Here is a 25,294-nt window from a genome sequence, read left to right on the forward strand (position 1 = left end):
CTCGAACCGGTTCGGAGCCTTGCCAGTTGGATTTAATTAGATTATTTGGATTAGATTTTGGTATTCAAATGTCAAAGGTCAAACAAAAGGCACTTTTGAATACTAACACTAGCTAGCTAATGCTAACGCTAACAATAAAGCTAGCGCTAGCTATCTAATGCTAGCTATCTAATGCTAATTAGATACAGCTATTCTAGCTGTAATGCTAGCTAGCATTAGTGTTAGCTAGCATTACAGCTAGAATACCAGCAAGATAGCGTGCACAATCCACATCAACACAGGGGCCCTCTCTCAAGATCAACTGAATGTTAACTGCAACTTGCATTGTTGGGCAGAGGCATTTAGCCGCTACGTGGTTTTTCTTGTTGATACTGATGCTACTGAGAATCAGGGTTCCCATGGTCATCCAGACGTTAAGGAAAAATCATGGAAAAGTTGTAATTTTTATTGGTAAAAATGAGTGGGAACCCTGGAGAATACACCAGCTACAGAGTAGACCTTAACAGTATACTGGCAGGGGAGGCAGGGGGGCTGCATCTATAATCTCTTGGCAAGTCACAATAAAAAACATTTTTGTCGCAATATAAATATACAAGCATTCCAGCTAATCCCAGTGATAGGAAATGCCACTTATGCACAATTACAGGGACTTTCTCCCAGATGATCTAACATCTACCATTACACAGTGAATCTGTGGGATCATTGATGTCGCATAGTGAGATGCCCTGCACAAGATGGCTGCCACGTCGGACGTGAGTCCATTGGAATTCTACAGCACAATGGCCAGTCTAGTTTTTTATAATGTCTATGGTCTGAACAGTGAAACGCGTCATTGTTCCCGGCTTTCACCGATTGGTTAAGAACATTGAAAAGACTAGCAGTCACGACCAAAAGTGTATATAAATTGTGTTCGTAATTTGTGTCTCTCTCTACCTTGGAAACTTTTCACAGTTGAACATTGTTTGTCACGCCTGTAAAGATTCCCCATTGCAAAGATTTTTTCATCCATCTGAAGAAAACAAGAGACAAGCTCTTTATTTTTTTTGAGTAAACAAACGTTTCCATTACAACCTACTCACTAGCCTTTCACTGTAGGCTACGACAATCCTCAATTCGGTAAGTTGTATGTTATTTTTTATTTTTGAAAGATTAGAGCGCAGCCGTTTGGGGCTTCGGTTTAGGAAGTGAACTTCGAATGTCCAAGGGAGGGTTAGACGACTGTTTTTGAATTTGAGTCCAGGAGAGGGTTACTGTTCTTTTTAATTTGAGTCCAGGGGAGGGTCACATAGCAACACATTTGAATCGAAAACAGAATAGTTCATTCATCTTTTCTGAATTCAGCAAGCTGTTTTGTATGACCATGTTGAGAGGGAAGCGCGTGAAGCGAACATAATGACATGCGGTCTGTTTTCAGTGAATTTCGCTGTTGCTGGTCGTTGCTGCGTGCGTTCACTTCTTTTATTCGCTGGTGACATTAAGTGGATAGCATGGCCGTATAACGTAATTCATAAGCAAATCTAGAGGCCACCACCTGTGCTGACTCAAAAAAAAAAAGCTGATGTGACTGGTCTGGTCTTGTACGCATGTGTTTCTGCATTGTGTATGTTGGCTTTTGGCGTTCTTCTTCTTATGTTGCTCTGCGTTGTGTAATTCTTTGTAAGCCTTGATAAGAGTTGCAGCACCATCTAATTATGAACCACGATGTTGATAGCCTTCTTTGTTGTGATAGTATTGATAAAATCACCCCAACACGGGATTGGAAGCGGCGACAGATGATAGATTTATTGTACAAAGATACAATCACATGGAACACTGGGATGTTTCCCTCGTCTCTCTCTCTCCCTGCTTCTCTGTGATGTTTCCCTCGTCTCTCTCTCTCCCTTCTTCTCTGGGATGTTTCCCTAGTCTCTCTCTCTCCCTGCTTCTCTGGGATGTTTCCCTCGTCTCTCTCTCTCCCTGCTTCTCTGGGATGTTTCCCTCGTCTCTCTCTCTCCCTGCTTCTCTGGGATGTTTCCCTAGTCTCTCTCTCTCCCTGCTTCTCTGGGATGTTTCCCTCGTCTCTCTCTCTCCCTGCTTCTCTGCTGGCTGCGGCTGTGGCGCGAAGTCAAGGTCTTAGACTTCCCTTCCCGCATGGTGTTATCAGCGGGCCTGCCTGCTGGGAGCAGCGAATCTGTCCGGCTGAGTTGCCTACCGTTTCCAAATCAAAGTCTCAAGGTTTGGTTGAGACGTTAAATAGTGCTCTCTCGGCCCAGCCCCCACGCCTAAGCCTGCCCGTTTAGGTGAAGCTAGATTGGTGGAGGAGTGACCATACAGATGTGTCGCCTGTCACCCTAACATGATATCTTAATCACCATTGGTTGTCAGTCTAGGTTGTGTCTGTTTATAGTGTCCCATAGAGATGTGTCATTAATACCCCAGAGGAGAGGCCCCCCCTGTGGCCTAAGTGTGACCTCTTGACACCCACTACCCTGAACGGCCACAGCAGCATCAGCTGTCTCCTTCTATCCCTTCCACTGCACATTCCAGACTGTTACATGAGCACAAAAACACACAAACAAGCATTACATTGACTTTAAGACTGTGGACTTTTACCTATATTCTTCAATGTATTAAATAGCTGGACCACTTCTTGCTGCTGAAAGCTGATTTATTCTGGATAGAATAAACACACACACAGTTATACATTTGCACTAAAGCTGGTCAGGCATCAGATGGATCGCCAACAACTGAGGTTTACATGTTGCTATACAATTACTGTAATAAAGTCAAGGATGATACACTCAAAAGTTATTTACTCTTTATTGCATTCTGCACTTCAGACTCCATTACTACGCATTCTGGTGGTTATCTCCTTGCTCAACGTTACTTCCGGTCCCCCTCTACATTAAGCCCCTCTCCTTATATCACCTGACTGCCTGACTGAATATAACATACAACATGAATCAGAACATTACAACATTCCTCCCCCCATAGTCTACAAAAATCCTTCTTTTATGTGCTGAACAAATTCACTTAAACCTAGTCTGATTCTACGAGGGGATTATTCTGCCCCTGCTACCACTTAGTCCTTGAGATATGTGGGTGCCTGTCTAACTCTCACTGGGTAACAATTTCCCAAAACCCCAATGTCTGGAGGCCCCGGTGCCACTGCATCTGGTGCTGGATTCTCTAGTCCTGCTGGCGGCACCAGTATGCCTGGATCCTCTACTTCTTGTGGCGGTGCCCATACTACCTCGTGTGCCTGATTTTCTAGTTCTTGCTCTGCTGTGTCCACAGAAACACTCTCCTCTTAGAGACAGGGGTCAGCCAGGTTGTGATCATAACATGGCCGTATCTGATCCTGATGTCGTCTCACCAGTTTCCCATCCAGTCTTTTCACTCTCCAAGAGACTGGACCGGTCCTCTCTATAAGTTGCCGGAATCCACTTCTGGCCTGAGTATCCCCTCACAGACTGAATCAGACACTTGAAAATGGCGAGGGACGCACCTGATCTAGCCGAGTCCTGATCCTGCGGTTCATGAGCACCTCAGCTGGCGTGGCTCCCGTGGTGGTCTGGGGGGTTGATCTGTACTTGAACAGGAACCTGGATAGCTTTGTCTCCAGACTACCTTCCCCTATCTTATTGAGTCCCTCCTTGACCAACCGCACCGCCCGCTCTGCACAGCCATTTGAGGACGGGTGGTATGGTGCTGTTGTGACATGCTGTATGCCATTCTTTTGTAGGAAGTTCTTGAACTCTGCACTGACCAGACTAGGCCCATTATCACTGACAATCACTGCAGGGGTGGCAAAAATGCTTCTCAATCTCTCGATAGTCATGGATGAAGTAATAGACGACATTGGGTGAGCCTCGATCCATTTTGAATAGGCATCTACGACGATGAGGAGCATCTTCCCCAATACAGGCCCACAGAAGTCCAGAGGCAGCCTCATCCATGGTTGGTCTGGCCACTCCCACGGGTGTAGCGGTGCTGTTGCAGGGGTGGCTTGGTAGGACTGACATGCATGACATTCCCGCTCAGCGGACTCTAAATCCGCGTCCATGTTTGTCCACCATACGTAGTTGCGGGCCAAAGACTTCATTGGTGAGACCCCCGGACCCCCGGATGAACTTCATGAAGCTCCTCAATCATGATTCGTCTTCCTTGAGGTGGGATAATCACTCTTTCCCCACAGTATGCACCCCTCCTCCACGCTCACTTCCTTTTTTCTTCTTATGTATGGCTGCATTTCTGGGTTGTTGCAGTACTCTGAGGGCCAGGAGTCCTGCAGCAGCGCCTGATGTACTCTGGACTAGAGTTAAATTGGTACTACCCGTCCTCGGAACCATTTCTCGTTTCCCGGTAAATGAACAGCGGGAAAACGGGAATTGCAATTTCAATAATAATTAATAATTGAATTAAGAATTTGACCAAAAAAACCATTGGCATGGATTTTAATTCATTTTAACAGCTGAGCAACATTATATTATTGCAATCTCTGCACACAGTCCGTGCGTAGTGAAGTGCATGTCTATTTTCTGCATGACGTACCGTAGGCTAATGCGTGCGTGGGTTACCCTACAACATCCCATAGCGTGGGCTACCCTACAACATCCCATAGCCTGGGCTACCCTACAACATCCCATAGCCTGGGCTACCCTACAACATCCCATAGGCTATGTCCAGCCACTCCAGCTTTGTATGGAAATATTTCCGAGCAACCAAAAACATAAATTAGGCCTATTTAATTTCACAGGCTACTGTTAGGCGTACTTTATAAAAAGACCTATTTCTGTTTTTCTCATATTATGGATGCCATGCAAACCTGTTTTTAATTTTTCGAGACATTTAATTGCACAGGCTGTCACAGTCGCTTTATAAAAAAGATTAGGATATTTGTGGTGAACTGTTCTACGAATGACTGCAAAATAAATATTCTGTAAACATTGAGCATTGAGTGATCATTTCGGAGCAGTGACCTCATGGTGAATTTAACGAAGTAAATTTCATAAGTTTATTGTGTATAACCAGGCTCATACTCATAAGCTGCCAAAATCAGTGCCCATCTTTGCATTCTGGCTGCGGCGAGGTGTGGGATGCCTTTACTCTTCCAGGAGGTCCAGCAGCGGTTTGTGGTCTGTCACAATGGTGCAGTGTTTCCCAAACAGATACTGGTGGAATTTCTTAAAGGAGTAGTAAAGGGAAAAATCATGTTTAGCCCTGTTTTAAGGTTACTTATGATCATATACAATGGTTCAGATCAAAAAGTTGACAAAACTAGCACTTTTGAGAAAGTGTGATAATTGCTCTACCACCGTTTTGGTCATATAATGGATGTGGGTGAGCACTGTGGAAAATCATTCCAAAAATATGTTAAACTCTTGTATATGATCATAAGTAACCTTAAAACAGGGCTAAACATGAATTTTCCGTTTACTACTCCTTTAAAGTTACCCAATGTAGTTTTTGACCATTAGTATGCGCTCTAGAGCAAATTTGAGGTGGTCCCCGAAAATCGGGTACTACGTCATTGCGTCAATACGTGGAGCACATAATAGTGACGTTTCACACATCTTTGTTGTTTTCAAAACATTAGCTAAATATAATTTTCCGAAGAAATTACAATGTAGGAAAGACATTCAAGTGATTCATCATGTTTATTAGACTACAAGGAAGTAGTACAGTAGGACCCCACTTATCCGAACCCATCGGGACCGAAGGTCGTTCGTATCTCTGAAATGTCCGGATGACTGAAACGTATGTTAAAATGCACAAAATTCAATAAGTGGTATACTTGATTCATATAGACTCATAATACACCGATAAATACCCTTAATTACTTGTGAAAATGCATCAAAATTGCAATCAAATAGCCAACTAAACTCATATAGCCTAGCCTATAACAAAATAAACGAATTTCCACTTGAGTGCGTGCTTTGATCAAATACAGTACTTCGTACGACTCGTTTGTGTTTTGTGCTCGACATTTTCCCGCTTTAGAGTAAAAAAGAAATGAAACGTGACAATAGGCTACAGCCTACAGGCAACAAGTAGGTCTACATACAGTTCAGTTTTTATTCACAGTAGGATACAGTACATGTTTACTATGACAGATTTAAGTAAAGTACTGTAATGAAAATCCCACCAGTAACCAGATGGCAGGCTAAAAAAAAAGAGAGTTTTTTAAGCCTGTCCGGTAGACCGGGAGGTTGGGATCTCTGAAATTGGGATTAGTGGGGTCCTACTGTAGTTAAGCATGAAGCCCAAGAAGTACTTCAGCCCAAGAAGTACTTCAACTGTGTCTGGTCAGTTGGCTGTGGAGCGCTTGCAATGGCCTGTACCTTGTGTTGACTTTCGTTGTCTTTTATCATTGTCCTTATTAAGCTCTGCGTTGTGTTTTGATTACAATAAAAGACGGCCCCCAATCTCACACAATACCACACAGTCCAGTGTCTCCTTGTTCTGATGTATTCCAAATTAATCTCTCCTACACAGGATTTGAGCGACATCAAAAGCTGTTTATTCCAGAAGGGTTAACATACAAAAGACGATGGCATAAAGTCTAATGTACACTTGACCTCTCTGTATGCTGTCTGAACTCAAATTAAAGCATTGGTCTCGTTGCAACGTTCTTATGGTTCGGGTGTCCCCCCCCCCTCGTCTCTTCTCCGATAAGACTGTCTTTCTCGTCTCTTCTGTGGCCTTGTTTGGTCAAGATAAGCTACGCCACCTCGGCGCTAACCACAACAATTGCTGTTTAGCACAGAATGTACCAGCCCTAAGAATGTCATCTTTATCTCATAAGTCTATGGAAGAGGGACACCGTTTTCTTACAGAACACACCAGCTACAGCCATACTCAGAGGTTGATCATAATCATTTAGAAATAGCTAACAGGATCAGATTAAATCAATATTTCTTTGAAAATCAGCCAGATTCAACACTTATCTGCTACGGAATTAATTCCTTTTTCCTTGATCCTGTATCCCAGGTACACCACCTCTGGTGCCATGAAGACACATTTCTCTCTCCTATGCCTGGGGCTGATGACACCCCATAGGGTAGCCTGGTGTACTGGTATAAACCGCGGTGGGTGTTAATTGTTGTGAACTTCTTAGATTCTTCATCCCGTGGGAGTTGCTGGTATGCCTGAGACATGTCTAGTTTGGTGAATTTCTGTCCCCCCCCAGTACTGCCAACAAGTCCTCAGTTTTTGGAAATGGGTAGTTATCTATCTTAGACACTGGATTCACGGTAACTTTATAGTCCCCACATATTCTAGTTGTTTTGTCTGGTTTAAGTATAGGAACTATGGGAGCGGCCCACTCGGAAACTCACAGGCTCTATGATGTCTTCCTTCTCTAATCTGAGACTCTGTCTCAACTTTGTCCTTGATTGATTGATTTTATTTATTTTTAAGACGGGGACAAGGTACAGTAGACATTTACCCTATAGAATAGGGAGAGATGCACTGTACAAGGTTATAGCTAGACAGCTAATTTCCACCCGCAGTCCCTGGGCAAATAAATATACAGTCTTAAAGTAGTGGGGCAAATAGTACACAGTGGGAAAGTTACATACATGTCTGTAGAAGGAATACAAAAAAGTTATGAAGCAAAGATTTCACTCATTCCTATACCCACATTCCAACCTCCCCAGACCCTTTCTCAAACCCTAGGTATAGCCCCCATACATATGTGCCACACACACACACACACACACACACACACACACTTGACTACAGGTGCGACTACAGGTGCGCGCAGCTTTGCTGAGCGAGTATCCACTGCTTTGCGAGGCGAGAGAAGCTATGAAAGCTTGTTGTTGTTGTGAGTTCTTTCGGAAGGCTCTTCCACTGTTTTATGTCCGTAAAGATGAAGGATGATTGACCAAAAGCAGTCTTACGTTGTGGGATTTTGCACGCCCTCTGCGTTGTTGACCTAGTGGCTCGAGTCATTAACTCAGAGCTGAGTGTTACAAACTTTCTCAGGGGGGGAGTAGCAGCATTATGGATGATTTTAAACATAAGACAGACATTTGAGTACATAATCAGATTTTCAAAGTTTAGCATATTATATTTGCAAAGGATATTACAGTGGTGGTAGTATCGTGATTTCTTGTCATGTATTTTGAGAGCATTTTTAAATAGTGACTCAAGAGGTCTTTGTGTTGTTTTGCCTGCCTGAGACCAGCTTGACATACAATAAGAGAGGTGAGAGAGTATCATTGCATTCAGGTATGTGCTTGATGCATCCAGTGTCAGAGAGCTCCTTATGTGGCGATAGTTTGCCATGTTGAACTTCAGCGAGTTGGCTAGTTTTTTAATATGCTTCTTAAAGTTCAAGGTCGGATCCAGAGTGACACCCAGGTATTTAAATTCATGTACATTCTTGATGATTTGTCCATTTACACAAATGTCTGGACAATCTCTAAGTTTGTTACAGTTTGTGAAGTACAGATGTGGGAAGTTAGAAATGTCACATGCTGCAGCATTTCACGTCACGGTATTTGGCAGGGAAATCCCGTTGGAAATCTCGTGGGATTTCAGACGGGGGTTATTTCGTTTTAGTGATGCACCACCGCCAGGTGGCGTCTTTGAGTAGATTTAGCAGGCTGGGCTCAGTGTTTTTCTCCTATAGTCTACGAATGAAGCATCATTAAATTTCACATTCTTTAATTTAAATGCTCTGTTGTAAAGCACTTTGAGCTGAATTTATCTGTATGAAAGGGGCTATACAAATAACGTTTAATTGTTATTATTACCTTGTTCTCAAACCCATGTTTTCTCCATCTCGATGTAATTTAATTATTACGAACACCTATAATATATCTAGGCCTACAGTAGCCTATCTATCTCGGTAACTGACGTCGGGTCAAGACGTGGTGTCTGTTAAGTCAAATGCGCAAAATAACAGTATTGTAAATATATTTGTTAGTAAAGATGTGGTGAACGTGAGGATTTTGCGTTTTGTTTCTGGAACACATTCAACTGGTAGGCTACTCGTAAACCCCGGAAGTAAATTTGAAGACAGGGCACCAGCTAATGTAGCCAAGTCTGAGCGCAGTAGGCTGTATGGCTTCAGCACGATACAAAGAAAAAATAAGCTTGATCGGAGGTGTGGATCCATACAAAATTGAAATAGTCGCCATGAGTAAAGATCACTCATTGCCAATCATATCCGGACATTAACTATCTTGTAGCGGCAGGTTTGACAGTGAGACATCAACCGATAATTGTAATAATGCGATTATTGAAATGGTCTTGTGAATGCCTTTATCTGATTTCCAAAATCGGGGTAAGGTTCATAGGACGATTGTGGGTTTTCATTTGCACATAACTATATTTTAATAAAACATTGAAGTCCGCCTGTCAATGACTTTCCCTAAAATTGTGTTCTGTTCTATTGTTAAATTATAAATGAAAAAAACATACACAATATTTTGTTATTTGAATGATCTTGAATATATATATATATTCAAGATCATTCAAATAACAAAATATCGTGTATGTTTTTATTTATTCATACCGGCCGCCAGCTGTTCCATGAACGGCTATAGGGAATGCGCAGTTTCGCGCTGGCTACAGCCTATTATATGCACAGTTTCGCGCTATGTAAGCTATTATAAATTAAAACGGCTTATTGTTTTATTCATATATCAACTAGATAATTCGATAATAATGAGTAGCCTAGTAGGCTATAAAATGAATTCAATAGGGCAAGCCTTAAGTTGTAGCCTAGGCTACAGTACAATCACAAGACGCATAGGCCTAGCCTATCGTAAAAAGCGTTCTCATAGGCCTATATTAACTTAGATAATTATTAATTATGCTCAGGTCATAATGTCCGTTGAAAATAAATCCCTCTAAGCAGAATTTGAATTGTATTAAAATAGGCTAAAATTAAATTTCCACATATTCTGATTCCTTCTAGGTCTATATAAAAAAAAAAAAAAAAATTCTAATGTGTAGCCTATAGGCTATAGGCTTCTGCGATGAACAAAACAGCCACAATGTAGCCTGCTTAGCGAGCGAGAGGGCAGTCTACCATAAAGTGTATAACCATAATGTAATATATCTAGACTACATGCATTGTGGTATTTCTTTATATAGCCAATTGTTTCTCAATAAACAGTTATGTCATCCTCTGAGTCCGAATGTAGGCTAATAGACCGGCAGCTCTAAATGCCTTCCCAATCAATGAGACATGGTTGTAAAAATGATAGTTTTATTGATGAAAAGGGTAAAACTGAGAGAGTCATTGCATTGATCGATGCAGTCCGCTACCAGCAAACACTGAAAATACAGGTCCTCCAGCGAACCTGGACTAGACTATTGTAACCCCCCCCCCCCCCCCCCCAAATTCTTTTATATTCAAATAAACTGGATGAACCGGTTTCCTAGCCCTGGATCGTGGGAGGGGGGTAGCCTGCGTTAGCGGGTGCTTTGCCATGACCGGCCATTGAATTCGCTAGTTTGATTGATAGATGGATGGATTAACGTCCAAAGTAGATTGTGCAAGTATTGTATAGGCCCATGTGTAAGAGATGAATGGCTGTAACCATGAACTCAGCCAGAGGTAGGCCCTACTGTAGATTATCAGCATTATCACCAGTCTCAATTTATGTGTTGCCATTCATTTAAACCACCATCTCATCTAGACTACTTCTGTTGCTGCATTTTTACATTTATGCTTTCATGATTTTAGAGCGCAATAAACATTTTCCAGGATTCCAAAAAGTCCATCCATTCATCCAACTTTGTTCTGAGCGCAGCGCAGGCTGGTAGCCTACTGTCAAGGCTCACGACTGATGCACTCCCTTAACACATCTCTAAATCAAGACCATCAAGAGAATTTCAATATGAAAGACCTTGGGATTCCAGGAGTCAAGGCCGTTTCAGACGGGGAGCGACATTCCGCCTGCGTTCTCGCTCGGATCAGCGGGGGACGCACGCGTCCTGCGCGCAGCGGGGAAAGCTGACTACAATTCAGCTCTTGTCGCGGGCGGGCGCGCAGCCTAGTTCCATATGAGAACACTCCTCGGTCCAATTCCGTATAGTAGATCAGCCTGTGTACTTTCAACGAATGTATTATTAGACATAATATCATAATAACCAACATAATGACCTCCTGAGCTGCCTGCCTGATGGTCTCAGGGCTAAAGAGACCGCGCGTCGTTTTCCTCACCCTATTGGCATGCTATCAATGAAAGAAAATACATTGTAAATAAACATGGTTTTAGGCTATTGTTTTTATGTAGGCCTATAGTTAAGCTATTTGTGTTCATAAGGTAACGTCATTGTTAACGAAAGTAGCCTATAGCCTATAATCCAATTGACTGGAACCAGGGCGTTTGACAAAAGTTATGAGGCAAAATAATTTGTCTTGACTGCATTCAAGATGTATCTTTCACATTAAAACTACATACAAAGCTGGGAATGCTAAGAAAATTGCATATGTTTGCAAACTAAAACAAGTGAACACAATTTTACAATCGAAAATGCTTATGAGACCATTATTTTACTTATATGGGGCAAAAGTGTTTTCTCTTCCTGCTTCTGCCTAAGCCCTCCACAATACCACAACACAACGGTGTCATGTTTTACCGAAGGAGAAGTGAAGAAGACGGTAGCAGTAGCTAAAGCAGTTAGCTAATGTTAAGATCATTCCTCTAGCTGCTTTGCTGCTAATGCGAGTTCGTCTCCGTTCCTGCCTTCCATTTCAAACACATCTCTGGTCATCTCCGTTAGCCATCTTACTCGTCCTGATGCCATGTTCCATATGAGAACACTCAGCCTAATGTATTAAACTTCTACTTGTCCCGACAGTTAACAGATATAGACCCGGCGACAGTTACAGAGATAGAAACTATAAATAGAAAGGTTTTGTTCGTAATAATTAAATTACAACCAGACAGAGAACAAGGAGTTTGAGAAAGGTAGGCTCATCTAATGTGCGAGATGAGCTACAGCAATGGGTCAATGACTGGTATTACTGCGCCCCTATGGGCAGGCGAGCGGTGGTGCGGAATGACGTAAAGCGCCTGTTAGAATACCGCGGGTCAAGTTACATTCTTATGTTCCCACATCTGTACATGCTCCTTGAGGGCATATGGCAGAAGGCTGGCTTTGAAATACCTTGGCTTGGCCTCGGGGTCAACTGAGATCTTTGCTGTAGCTCCCACTAAACTGCCCAGCTCACCTTAAACACCTCTCCGTGTTGTGAGAGTAGCTCACTCAACTCCTGCTGCTGACCTTTATGTAGTCTGAAAATGGCCCTCCAGTCTAGCCTAATGGCCTCTAGCCAATTTATCCCCAAGAGATTTGGCCCCTCCCCTCTTACCACTATCAATGGCAACTGTCTGGTCTGCCCCTTGTAACTGACTTGTGTGTACATCTTGCCTAGCACCCCTACACTATCTCTGGTGTACATATACAGCTTTGTTCTTGTATGGTGGCGTTTCCCCCCTCCCATCTTCCTGTATGTTTTCTCATTCACTATAGTCAGGCTTGCCCCAGTGTCTACTTCAAACTCAATGTTGCATCCATTCACTGCCATCTGCTCTCTGTATGGCTCTACTCTTTTTTCATCATCGATATTGTACATCATGTGGGCATACTCCTCTTCCTCTCTTCCTCTTCTTCCAGTCTGTGGCGCGCTATGGCTTCTACCATACGGACTTGTGGTCACGATTGATCAGATAGCTGGTTGGCTTGGTTCCACGATTGAAAATCTTCAATCAGTATCCCTGCACACCGCACTGATCACTATACATATACACACTGTACATACAAACTTTAAAGTTACCATTTAAATACATTACACTTACTTATTCATTCAATTCAACCATAACATTTCTGTGACCTTTTGGGATGTTTGCTTTGGCATTGTAAATGTATGTTTCCCATGCCAATAAAGCCCTTTGAATTGAAGTAAAATATAGAAGACATACAGATAGTTATCCATTCATACTTGGATGGATGGATGGATAGGGATTTGTGTTAGTGAAAATGTGCTTTACTGAGACGGGAAGGACAGGGTGTAATCTTACCAGTCTCAATATGCTCTCCTGTGAAAAGTATCGCAATCCCAATATTTGTACATGTTTGGCATGGCTTGGACTTGAGCATTCCCCTGGCACTTGTTTTCACTGCTCCCACGGAGGACTTTGTGCAAGTCATGCCAGATGCCTACAAATAGATGGACTCCACTTTGCGTACAGTGTAAACTAGAATAATTAGGCATTACAATCAGGTGAAGAAATATGAACACATGCTCATTTCTCAGATTTCCAGAATCTATTTGGCTGCGCTCACGCTATATTGTTATAAGTAGGCCTAGGCTATATTGATAGAAGTAGGCCTAGGCTATATTGATAGAAGTAGGCCTAATCTATATTGATAGAAGTAGGCCTAGACTATATTGATAGAAGTAGGCCTAATCTATATTGTTAGAAGTAGGCCTAATCTATATTGTTAGAAGTAGGCCTAGGCTATATTGATAGAAGTAGGCCTAATCTATATTGTTAGAAGTAGGCCTAATCTATAGTGATAGAAGTAGGCCTAGACTATAGTGATAGAAGTAGGCCTAGGCTATATTGATAGAAGTAGGCCTAATCTATATTGTTAGAAGTAGGCCTAATCTATATTGTTAGAAGTAGGCCTAGGCTATAGTGATAGAAGTAGGCCTAGACTATAGTGATAGAAGTAGGCCTAGACTATAGTGATAGAAGTAGGCCTAGGCTATATTGATAGAAGTAGGCCTAATCTATATTGTTAGAAGTAGGCCTAATCTATATTGTTAGAAGTAGGCCTAATCTATATTGTTAGAAGTAGGCCTAGGCTATATTGATAGAAGTAGGCTGGGACTGGCACCCTGATCAAAAAGTCAAACTGCGCATATGAACATCATGTCACTAGAGAGACAGAAACAGCAGGATCAAGAGATGGTTAGGGACTGTGGTAGAACTAACAGAAGGAGGTTCATAGAGAAGCAAATAGAAATGAATCCAGAGGCCTATAAACAATGAGATGCAAATAAAAAGGCTATGTTAAGGGAAAGACTTCATGAACAATTAAACAGGACAACAATAGGCAGGCTTTTCAGAGATCGTGTCAGGGATGGACCCATCTTTGCATGTGTAAACTGTAGATTAATTAGGCATTACAATCAGGTTAAGAAATATGAACACATGCTCATTTCTCATATTTCCAGAATCTATTCGGCTGCTCTCACTCAAAATAAACCATCTCTCCAGTCTTGAAAGTTTCCCTCCCTCCCTTCCTCCCTCCATACAGTCAGTCCCTACATCTCACCCACTTTTTCCCCCTCCCTCTCTTCCTTCATCCTTCCTTCCTCCTGTCTCTCCCTCCCTCACCTGTTTGTCCTTATGAAACCACCCCCTCTCTCCCCCAGGTATGTGAACTGTGCCCGTACTGAGGAAAAGCAGAACCTGGTAGCGTTTCAGTACCGTGGAGGGATCCTGTTTCGCTGCTGTCGGCTGCTGGCTGTCGGGAAGGAGCTGCTGGTCTGGTACGGACAGGAGTACAGATACAAGAGCATCTCCTTCAACTACGTCTGGGAAGAAAAGAGCACCGCTAGAGGTATCTGTCCTCAACTCTTCTTCCCTCTGTCTTCTCCATCTCTCTCTCATCCACCTCTTTCCTTATAGCTGAAAGAACCAGAGGTCTGCTGGTCATAATAATAACCGCTGTCCAAGTAGCTCTTCTCTACCATCCTTCCTCTCCTCTGTCTTTTTCCCATGGTTCAAATGGAATGCTGTTTGTTGCCATGGAACATGGTAGCTTGACTTATCTTTAGGAGTGCTAGCTTACTCTAGCTATCTAAGGTAGCTATTGCCGTTGGCTTCAATGTATTCATGCTTGTTTTCTCTCCTTTCTCCTCTTTTCTTTTTCTCACTCCTCTCTCTCCTCTGTCGCTCTCCTTCACTCGAGCTCAGCCAGAGGAACCTCTTACATATCTTTCTCTCTCCTGTCCTCAATCTGAAGTTGTGGTGTTGTCGTGTTTCGCCCCCCACTAGTTACATACGTATAAACACTCTATACAGTATTTGCACTTGTAATACAGGTGTGAGAATCCTTTTTAAAGTTTGTCTCTTTCTCTTTCACTCTCCCAGGAGTGATGTCAGACTTGTCCCAGACTCGGGTGTTCTCCTGCTCTGTGTGCCCATTCACCTACACCTCCCAGATCTACCTCAACAAGCACCTCAAGAGGAGCCATGACAACCTCTACGTCTCTCTCTCTCGTCTCTCGAGCCGACAGATCAGACCAGAGATTCTCTCCTTCTCCTCCTCGCAATCACTCCCTATCACCACCTCCAACACCCCCCTCACCCCAGCTCCCGCCCAGAGACAGAGAGACACAGACAAGCCAAGACCGTACCACTGTGAACAGTGTGGGAAGAACTTCACTACGTCAGGACAGTTAAAGATACACCAGCGTGTTCATACAGGAGAAAAGCCATACTACTGTGACCAGTGTGAAAACAACTTCACTACGTCAGGAAATTTAAAGACACACCAGCGTGTTCATACAGGAGAGAAGCCATACCACTGTGACCAGTGTGGAAAGAACTTTACTGCGTTAGGAAATTTAATGACACACCAGCGTGTTCATACAGGAGAGAAGCCATACCACTGTGACCAGTGTGGAAAGAACTTCACTCAGTCAACAAGCTTAAAGACACACCAGCGTGTTCATACAGGAGAGAAGCCATACCACTGTGACCAGTGTGGAAAGAACTTCACTGCGTCAGGAGATTTAAAGACACATCAGCGTGTTCATACAGGAGAGAAGCCATACCACTGTGTCCAATGTGGAAGGAACTTCACTATGTCAGGAGAGTTAAAGATACACCAGCGTGTTCATACAGGAGAGAAGCCATACCACTGTGACCAGTGTGGAAAGAACTTCACTAGGTCAGAACATTTAAAGACACACCAGCGTGTTCATACAGGAGAGAAGCCATACCACTGTGACCAGTGTGGAAAGAACTTCACTACGTCAGGAGATTTAAAGACACATCAGCGTGTTCATACAGGAGAGAAGCCATACCACTGTGACCAGTGTGGAAAGAACTTCACTACGTCAGGAGATTTAAAGACACACCAGCGTGTTCATACAGGAGAGAAGCCATACCACTGTGACCAGTGTGGAAAGAACTTCACTAGGTCAGGAGATTTAAAGAAACACCAGCGTGTTCATACAGGAGAGAAGCCATAGCCTTAGGCCTGGATTACACTACTGCGTTTTTCTGAGTTTTCGCCTGCCTTTGCGCCTAGCAATTACAATACCCAGGCCAAAATGAGGCTCGAACCCGGAGGCAGATCGATACGTCCTAGGGCTACGTTTTGGTGCTTGAAATCCGGCGATGCGTTCTAGTGTAATAGGCGGATCTGGAGGTCTTTGGAAGACTATAGGAATAGGGCCACACTGTAACACTGTATTCACTTCTTATAACAATCAAACGGATGATTCATGAGTTTGAGCTACATAGTATCTTACTGTATACTATAGTTTATCAGACAAGCAGATAATATCGTAGGAGGAATTTAACTGTATTCCATGTTTGCAGGTTCCACCCAAAAAGAAGACATTTCAAATCAACCTACACAAGAGTAGACACCTCAATTATCTTGTTAAAAGAAAAGTAACTAGCAAGAAGTTTTCTTGTTAAACCTTTTTATTGAGCTATCGCTATATAAGATATATATTGAGATATGCCGCTACACGTGTGGGTAGGATCCCTAGCTCAGTCTTTTGTGTTCCCGACAAACAGCAACTTGATCACACCTGTCTGAACTTCCCAGCACTCCTGCCCTTTTCTTTTTCAATAATATCTCTATTCAATACTCAAATTCAGCCCAAATGTTCCAATGTATTGTTCACAATCATTGTGTACAATGTTTGTTTTAAGTCCTTCATCCATTCCCTCACGATATAGCTCCCATATTATGACGTAATATGTTTTTACGAATATGCCAACTATCTGTCCCACATGGTGTCGTTCTAAAACATCACCATCAAGAGATGAATAAGCCTACTATTTTAAACCGCACCAGACATATGAGCAAACATGATTTAGGGTACCTAATCGGCCAGTAAAAGCAGATGTCTGCTTTTGCAAAAGAACCCCTCATATGTTGTACAGTTTAATCTGGAATAATATTCTGAAGTCAGATCTGTAATCATTCTACAAGCAATTGGTTTATTCGGGTGAACCAATGAGTGCGTTTACATGCACTCAATAAACCTTGCTTAACGGAATATTGACAATGGCCATGTAAACATCAATAAACTGTTTGAATAAAGGGAATATGGGCATATTCCGAATATAAAAAAACCGAATAAGTCCCCTGGTTTATTCCTTTTCCATACCGAATATTGGGTCATGTATATGCTTATCGGTTTATTCCCACCAAAAGGAACATGAATTTGTGCTCTGCGCATGTTTTATTCGCAAGGAATCTTGGTTCTAAATTGCTGAACTAACGTTAGCCATTCTCAAAATGCAATACAACACAAATCTATAGTATATTTCATAGGTAGGCCTACAGTTTATTTTATTCTGCAAAATCAATTATGTTATGTCTAAACAAACTAGTTTTGTACTGACTATTCTATTTGTTGCTGCTGTTTTGATTGTATTTCTGCTTGTTATGTTCTCTCCGGTTCTGTGATTTTATTTATGTATCTCAGTATCCAACCCTGGACTGACCCTGCCTCAGTATCCAACCCTGGACTGACCCCACCTCAGTGTCTCTGCATGCCTCTTCCATTGCTCCCAGGGAGAGTCATGCAGGTGTCTGGTTGGTGTTCATAGACCTTTGTTGACTTTCGTTGTCTTTTATTATTGTCCTTATTAAGCTCTGCGTTGTGTTTTGATTACAATAAAAGACGGCCCCAGATCTCACACAATACCACACAGTCCAGTGTCCCTTCTTTAGGTGTATTCCAAATGAATCTCTCCAACACAGGATTTGAGCGACATCAAAAGCTGTTTATTACAGAAGGTTTAACATACAAAAGATGATGGCATATAGTCTAATGTACAGCTGACCTGTCTGTATGCTGTCTGGACTCAAATCAAATCATCTGAGCTCGAGCACGGTTCTTATGTGGTTTGAGTGCCCCCACCCCCCCCTCGTCTCTTCTCCGATAAGACTGTCTTTCTGGTCTCTTCTGTGGCCTTGTTTTGTCAAGTCAACCTACGCCGCCTTGGCGCTAAGCACAACGATTGCTGTTTGGCACAGAGTGTACCAGCCATGGAATGTCTTCTTTATCTCATAAGTCTATGGAAGAGGGACACCATTCCTTACAGAAAGCTCCAGCTACAGCCATACTCAGAGGTCAATCATTATAATTAGGAACAGCTAACAGGATTAGATTAAACCAATATTTCTCTGAAAATCAACCAATATTCAACACCTTCCAACACCAAAGTGAAAATAATTCCTCAATGGGACTGAGGAATGGGGAGTAAGGGGGTAACGGTGTATCCACCTGTGAAGTTATGTATGGTGGTTGTTGAACCAGTCCCAGACCAGAGCAGCCCGGTGGAAACTAACATGATCCCACATGACAACAAACCTGGGCTGCTCTGCTCCATCCTGTACAACTGCATTATATAGAGCACCAGATATGTAATTGTGAGTGGAGTGCACTTCTAAAGCATAGAGCGCTTTACAATATCTTCTCTCATTCACTCACCAATGGTGGCCAGCTGGTGTTAGCCAGCTCTTTGGGATAAATTAGTGTCTTACTCAAGAACACGTCAACGAAGCAGAGGAGATAGCTGGAATTGAACTGGAGGCTCCCAGACGGCTACTCTACCTCCTGAGCTTCTGCCACCCCCTCAGAACGTGATCATGTGTGCAGTTCTGGATGGACCTAGGATGGCATGGTGATGGAGAACTCCTTGCAGATTCAGGAACCTCTTGAAAATGTTTTCAGCCCTCAAAGGCCATATCTAGGTTTTTGCAGGTTGATAATCAATCTAGTAATTATATTCCGTAAACTAAGGCATGTTTAAATGATTTTATCGTGAGCTCACAAGGTACGTCTGAGCAGGGATATCAGAGTACAAATGTGTGGTCAGAAAACAATGAGTCTCAAACTTCAGCCAAAATGACCTCATCTTAAGACCTCCTCCTCCTTATCTCTCTGGGCTAGTGGAAAGGGCTCCCCCCCTCCCCCAACTTAACATTCTTGAAGCTCACAGACCTGCTTCCACACACCACAAAACACTGATTCTTCTTCCAGGAACACAAGGTGATATTTCCCCCACGCTGCCCAGGGACATTCACAACAGCTCTTTGTCCTGTAACATCTGGGCCCCGACGCCTGGTTTTAGATAGATTGAATCCAGCTTCATCAATGAAAATGAGGTAATGACGCTGTGCAGCTGCGCCAGTGTAAATCACACAAGTCAACTGCTGGCACGTTGCATGTCTGTGACTGATAAATCGTCAATGACGTGTAAATGGTTGAAATTCATGTTGAAATGAAGCCCCCTCTTTTCTCTTTATTTCTGGGGATAAATTGTATGTCTGTATATAGATAAACAAATAGACAGGTACGTAGGTGTGTATAAATATACACAGTATGCATGATTATGTTCGGTTAAAAATATATAATCTGTTGACAGGAAACCAAGAGGTACAAGAGAGTGGAAGAGAGGGGACAGGAGGAGAGGACATAGAGATGAGAGGTGAGATACCTGATGTTAGCCAAAGAGACACTACATTAAGTTAGATCCTGGCAAGATTAAAAAATAATGTGGATGGATGGATGGATGGATGGATAGGTGGATGGATGGATAGATGGATGGATGGATGGATGGATGGATGGATGGATGGATGGGTGGATGGATGGATGGGTGGATGGATGGATGGATGGATGGATGGATGGGTGGGTGGATGGGTGGGTGGGTGGGTGTTTATAGCTTATGTTTATGTTTTGTTAATTTGTGGACAGGAGATGAAAATGGACACCACAGTGGAGGAGAGGTGACAGGAGGAGACCAACATGGACAAAAGACAGGAGGAGAGGTGACAGGAGGAGACCAGCATGGACATCAGAGTGGAGGAGGCCAGGCTGGGAGAGAGGTGACAGGAGGAGCTAGTCTCATGTTTCTAATAGATGGTGTGTTCTCATCAACATTCACTTAAGTTGTGTCCTCTCTGGATGACCTCCACTGCTCTCAGTTAAAGATGATATTAATCCAATATGATGCGTGTTGTTCTTTATAGATCTAGCCTCTTCATTTTGCTCTCAAAGTGCAACAGATTGAAGCACCACAACTAAATGACCTCGTATTACAAAAATCCTGCGTACAGCCCTGGTCCTGAATGTTTCAGAGGGCAGATGATAACCTCCTTCTAATCAAGGAGCAGGTGTTCATAATTCTGTCTGCATCACTACACTGAGGTGACATTTTGGTTGTACCGTCTGATCACAACACTAAGAGTTCTAATCTAATTTTTTAACCTATCTGTCTACATGTCTGTCTGTCCATCTCTATCTTTCATTGTCTGCCCCTGTTTTATTATTGTATCAGAGGCTTCACGTTTGGTGATGGGACCTCAGTGGGTGAGAACAGACATGCTGAATAGACATAAAGATCTAGGCATGGGCAGCATCTATCCATCCATTTAAAAATAAATATGTATTTTATGCCAACCTACATTCAGTCTAGCCCTAACCCTAACCTCTTAGAGTGCAGGAAGTGTCGGCCAGCTGTGTCGTGTGTGTCTCCATTCTCAGCGTCAGTACATCCAGTTTGATGGTTCACCTGGGCCAGTAGACTAAGCAGAGCCTCGACCCAAACAAGGTGTCCTGAATGGTCTCCCAGGTCCGCCCTGTACAACTGAACTGTCAGCCCAGTGTTTCAGTGTGGTCTACAAGCTATTCAATAAAACCTGGAGAAAATTATCTGTATCTTGTCTTTACACTTACAGCACACATGCTGCACAAATGATAACCTTAATTGTATGGCACTTGTTTTGTCAAATGCACAAGGGTATCTCTAACTTGGCTAGACTGTGGATGTGGTGACTAGTCCAGGCCAGTCAGCATGGTATAAGCTGCATACAGGTGAGCGGAAGCTGAAACGCTTGTTCCTTGGCTAGGACCAAGGCAGCTTGCCAGCAGGGTCAGGCCTGTGCCGGGAGGTCAGTACATTAGAACCCCCTTAGGCGGGCTGTATGTATCCTAGGTTCTCAAACTTATATTTGTGGTATAGAAAGGTAGAACTTGCTTGGTTGATTATGTAAGTGTGTGTGTGGGGTGCTGTTGATTTTCCTCCACACATCTCTCAGCCATATGTTTCCCCTATGTTGATCTGAAAATGGTGATAGGGATTAAATTAGGTTGCTAAAATAACTGCTAGTCACCAGAAGCATTCAAGAACATAACCTGTGCTGGAATACTAGTGTATGAACAAATCAATACAAGTAGAGCACATCTACTGACAGGCTGGCTGAATGACTGGAAGACTGACTTGGGACCTCCGTTGAGGACATCCCAGTCCTGGCTATGGATCAGTAGTGATGCTCCCCTGCCCCTGTAGTCCAGGCATTTTATGACATAACCTTGAACAAATTGCAACAGAAATTATTTCAACTGTTTTAGTGTCATACATATGTTCTTTATAACATATCAGTTAGTCCCCCAAAATCCCAGTGGTGGAAAGTAATGAAAAATGCAGATGGAAGGTATGTGACAAATATACCAATTTCCAATTTTCGCCTATGTAAAAGAAAAAGGTTTATGCATGTTTTCTTGTCTGATGTCCACACAACACTGTCCCCAATCAACCAGAAACTATATAGGATTTTGCATTGTTGGGCAGAGGCATTTAGCCGCTACGTCGTTTTTCTAGTTGATACTGATGCTACTGGGTATCAGGGTTCCCATGGTCATCAAGACGAAGATTAAGAAAAATCATGGAAAAGTTGTAATTTTTATTGGTAAAAATGAGTGGGAACCCTGGAGAATACACCAGATACAGAGTAGACCTTAACAGTATACTGGCGGGGCAGGCAGGGGGGCTGCATCTATAATCTCTTGGCAAGTCACAATAAAAAACATTTTTGTCTTTTGTCGCAATATAAATATACAAGCATTCCAGCTAATCCCAGTGATAGGAAATGCCACTTTACAGGGACTTTCTCCCAGATGATCTAACATCTACCATTACACAGTGAATCTGTGGGAGCATTGACGTCACATACGTCACACGTGAGATGCCCTGCACAAGATGGCTGCCACGTCGGACGTGAGTCAATTGGAATTCTACAGCACAATGGCCAGTCTAGTTCTTTATCATGTCTATGGTCTGAACAGTGAAACGCGTCATTGTTCCCGGCTTTCACCGATTGGTTAAGAGCATTGAAAAGACTAGCCGTCACGACCAAAAGTGTATATAAATTGTGTTCGTAATTTGTGTCTCTCTCTACCTTGGAAACTTTTCGCAGTGGAAACTTTCGACAGTTGAACATTGTTTGTCACGCCTGTAAAGATTCCCCATTGCAAAGATTTTTTTATCCATCAGAAGAAAACAAGAGACAAGCTCTTTATTCTTTTTGAGTAAACAAACGTTTCCATCACAACCTACTCACTAGCCTTTCACTGTAGGCTACGACAATCCTCTATTCGGTAAGTTGTATGTTATTTTTTATTTTTGAAAGATTAGAGCGCAGCCGTTTGGGGCTTCGGTTTAGGAAGTGAACTTCTAATGTCCAAGGGAGGGTTAGACGACTGTTTTTGAATTTGAGTCCAGGAGAGGGTTACTGTTCTTTTGAATTTGAGTCCAGGGGAGGGTCATATAGCTACACATTTGAATCGAAAACAGAATAGTTTATTCATCTTTTCGGAATTCAGCAAGCTGTTTTGTATGACCATGTTGAGAGGGAAGCGCGTGAAGCGAACATACCGACATGCGGTCTGTTTTCAGTGAATTTCTCTGTTGCTGGTCGTTGCTGCGTGCGTTCACTTCTTTTATTCTCTGGTGATATTAAGTGGAGATCATGGTCGTATATAGACCAGGGCCGTGTCTCCCAGAGGCATCGTTTAGGCATCGTAGCGCTACGTGCTTCTTAAGAACGTCGTTAGGTCCACCTCTAGGTGGCGATTCGTTTCCCAGAGCCTTCTTAAGCCAAGGTATACCACAGCCAAGGGATACGTTACGAAGGGCGGTCGGACCCCATCGTAAGCTGTCCCTTGGCGATGCGCTCCGTTCATCCCGTTATAGTTTTAGCTCGATTAGAGCAAAATTACACTTTTAAAAAGGAGAGTTGCAATACAGCACACATCTATCTATCCTACCTGCGCGATTCACATCATTAGTGTACACAAAATACAATTAACTTGAATGATGAAAATAATGCCATGGAGCCTACACAACACATCATGGGAATGTTGTTTATAAAACTTTTATTGAGCCAAGCAACATATACGGACTATCCATAGCCTAATATTATCCACTTTGTGAACAACAACAACATTTTCTTATGTAAAGGGATAATTTGATGACATGACTTTTCTGGCTGTCTTTATATATTGTCAGACAGATATCCTGGCGAATTGATTAATCCAATGAGGCCATCTAGATGAATAGTCAAATATCCTCACACACGCTCCAGAATATTGTAGAAAGCCTTCCCAGAACAGTGGAGGCTGTTATAGCTGGGGACCAACTCCATATGATGCCTATTCATTTAGAATGGGATGTCATGAAGGTTCCTGTAGGTGTAATGTGTAGGTGGCCCAATACTGTTATCCGTATAGTGTACTTTGCTAACAGATTCACAGTATTTAGTGATCTTACAAATGCTGTTTGTTATATTGTGTGCCTTCTTCAAAACCTCTACTGTTGTAATGTGGCAAGAAACAACAAATATACAGGATAAAGGGAACTTGTTTAATATTGGTTGGGAAAAAACATGGGCAGGTTTGTTCTTCAGACTTTTGTCCTGTAACAGGCTGTCTTTTTCCGGGGTGGGGTTGTTAGACCCATGCCCAACCCCCAACCTGGAGGGCCAGTTGTTGCTTTTCGTCTGGCCTCTACCCTGAACCTGCCCGGCATGGTTGAACCTGCTGGGGGGTGACCCCCCACCAATATAGCCTTCATGGTCATGGAGGCACACAAGCCTTCCCACCACGACAAGGTAGCAACACGTAGGAAGGATGAGTGGTGTTGTGAGTGTATGTAGTGTGTGCGCGCAGTGTACAGTAGTGTGTGGTAAGTGTGTGTGGTGAGTGTATGTAGTGTGTGTGGTGAGTGTGTGCAGTGTGTGGTCAGTGTATGTAGTGTGTGTGGTGAGTGTGTGCAGTGTGTGGTAAGTGTATGTAGTGTGTGTGGTGAGTGTGTGCAGTGTGTCTCTGGCATCTGCATCATCTGCAAGGGAGGAAAATTAAATTAGCGACACTGAATGGAATGCATGCAGTGTGGGAATAGACAGAGTATACAAAATACACACTTAGCCTACCTGGAGTTGGCAGAATGATGGGCACTGATATGGAGGGCCACACAAACTTTGCCTCCGCTAGGGCCTGCTGCCTGTTCTGCAGGTCCAGCCTCTCACGCTGCACAGCCAGCCTCTGCCTCCCCACCTCCAGGAGCTCCTCACTGCAGTCGCACCTCGCATCCGTGGTGTTCAGCTGCCTCTCACGGGGGGGGGGACGTTATGGGGGGTGGGGGGAGAGCGTGTCGACGGGGTGGAGCGGTCTGACCGTGCTGGGGTCTCCTCTTCAGAGGACTGGGAGGCTTGGGGTGACTCAGCTGAGGGCTGTGAGGCTTGGGGTGATTCAGCTGAGGGCTGGGAGGCTTGGGGTGACTCAGCTGAGGGCTGGGAGGCTTGGGGTGATTCAGCTGAGGGCTGGATGTTGGAGGGGCCCTCTCCAGACTCCAAATCAAGGCCACCAGTGATGCCTTGGGAGGCTGTGAGGCCGATGATCGATAGGGCCTTCTCCTCCTCCGGGGTGAGGGAAGGCACGGTGCTCTGCCTCTCGGCGCACCTCAAGGTATACCTTGAGAAGCGTCGTAGCGCGGAGAAGTTCGGCGAATCTGGGAAACGCGGCCTCAGGTGGTGGATTGAATCACTGCTGATTGGGTTAAAGTGGGAACCGTAACAAAACGGTGCACACCGGTTTATAGATTGGCCCAGGTGCAGGCGTTGTCTATATGGTAGGCTATACCAGACTGCCCTCTAGTGGTGCCTACTGTACAGAATAAAATAACGTTATAACTATTATAATATTTGCTATGTGTAAAATAAGTATGAGTAGCCTACA

The 25,294-nt window shown here is 43.4% G+C and overlaps 1 protein-coding gene across 1 annotated transcript in view; it reads left to right on the plus strand.

Annotated features, from left to right (window-relative positions):
- Positions 1-456: 456 nt before the first annotated feature.
- Positions 457-25,294, plus strand: part of LOC311307493 (putative RNA-directed DNA polymerase from transposon BS) — a gene marked incomplete at both ends in the record, with an annotated part of 111,587 nt that continues 86,749 nt past the window's right edge. Inside the window, one exon of the mRNA XM_084436303.1 lies at positions 457-492. Within this exon, the coding sequence (XP_084292429.1) occupies positions 457-492 (36 nt within the window). The remainder of the gene's footprint in view (positions 493-25,294) is intronic.

Source organism: Borostomias antarcticus (genome assembly GCF_949987555.1).
Source record: "Borostomias antarcticus genome assembly, chromosome: 1".
Taxonomy (NCBI): Eukaryota; Metazoa; Chordata; class Actinopteri; order Stomiiformes; family Stomiidae; genus Borostomias; species Borostomias antarcticus.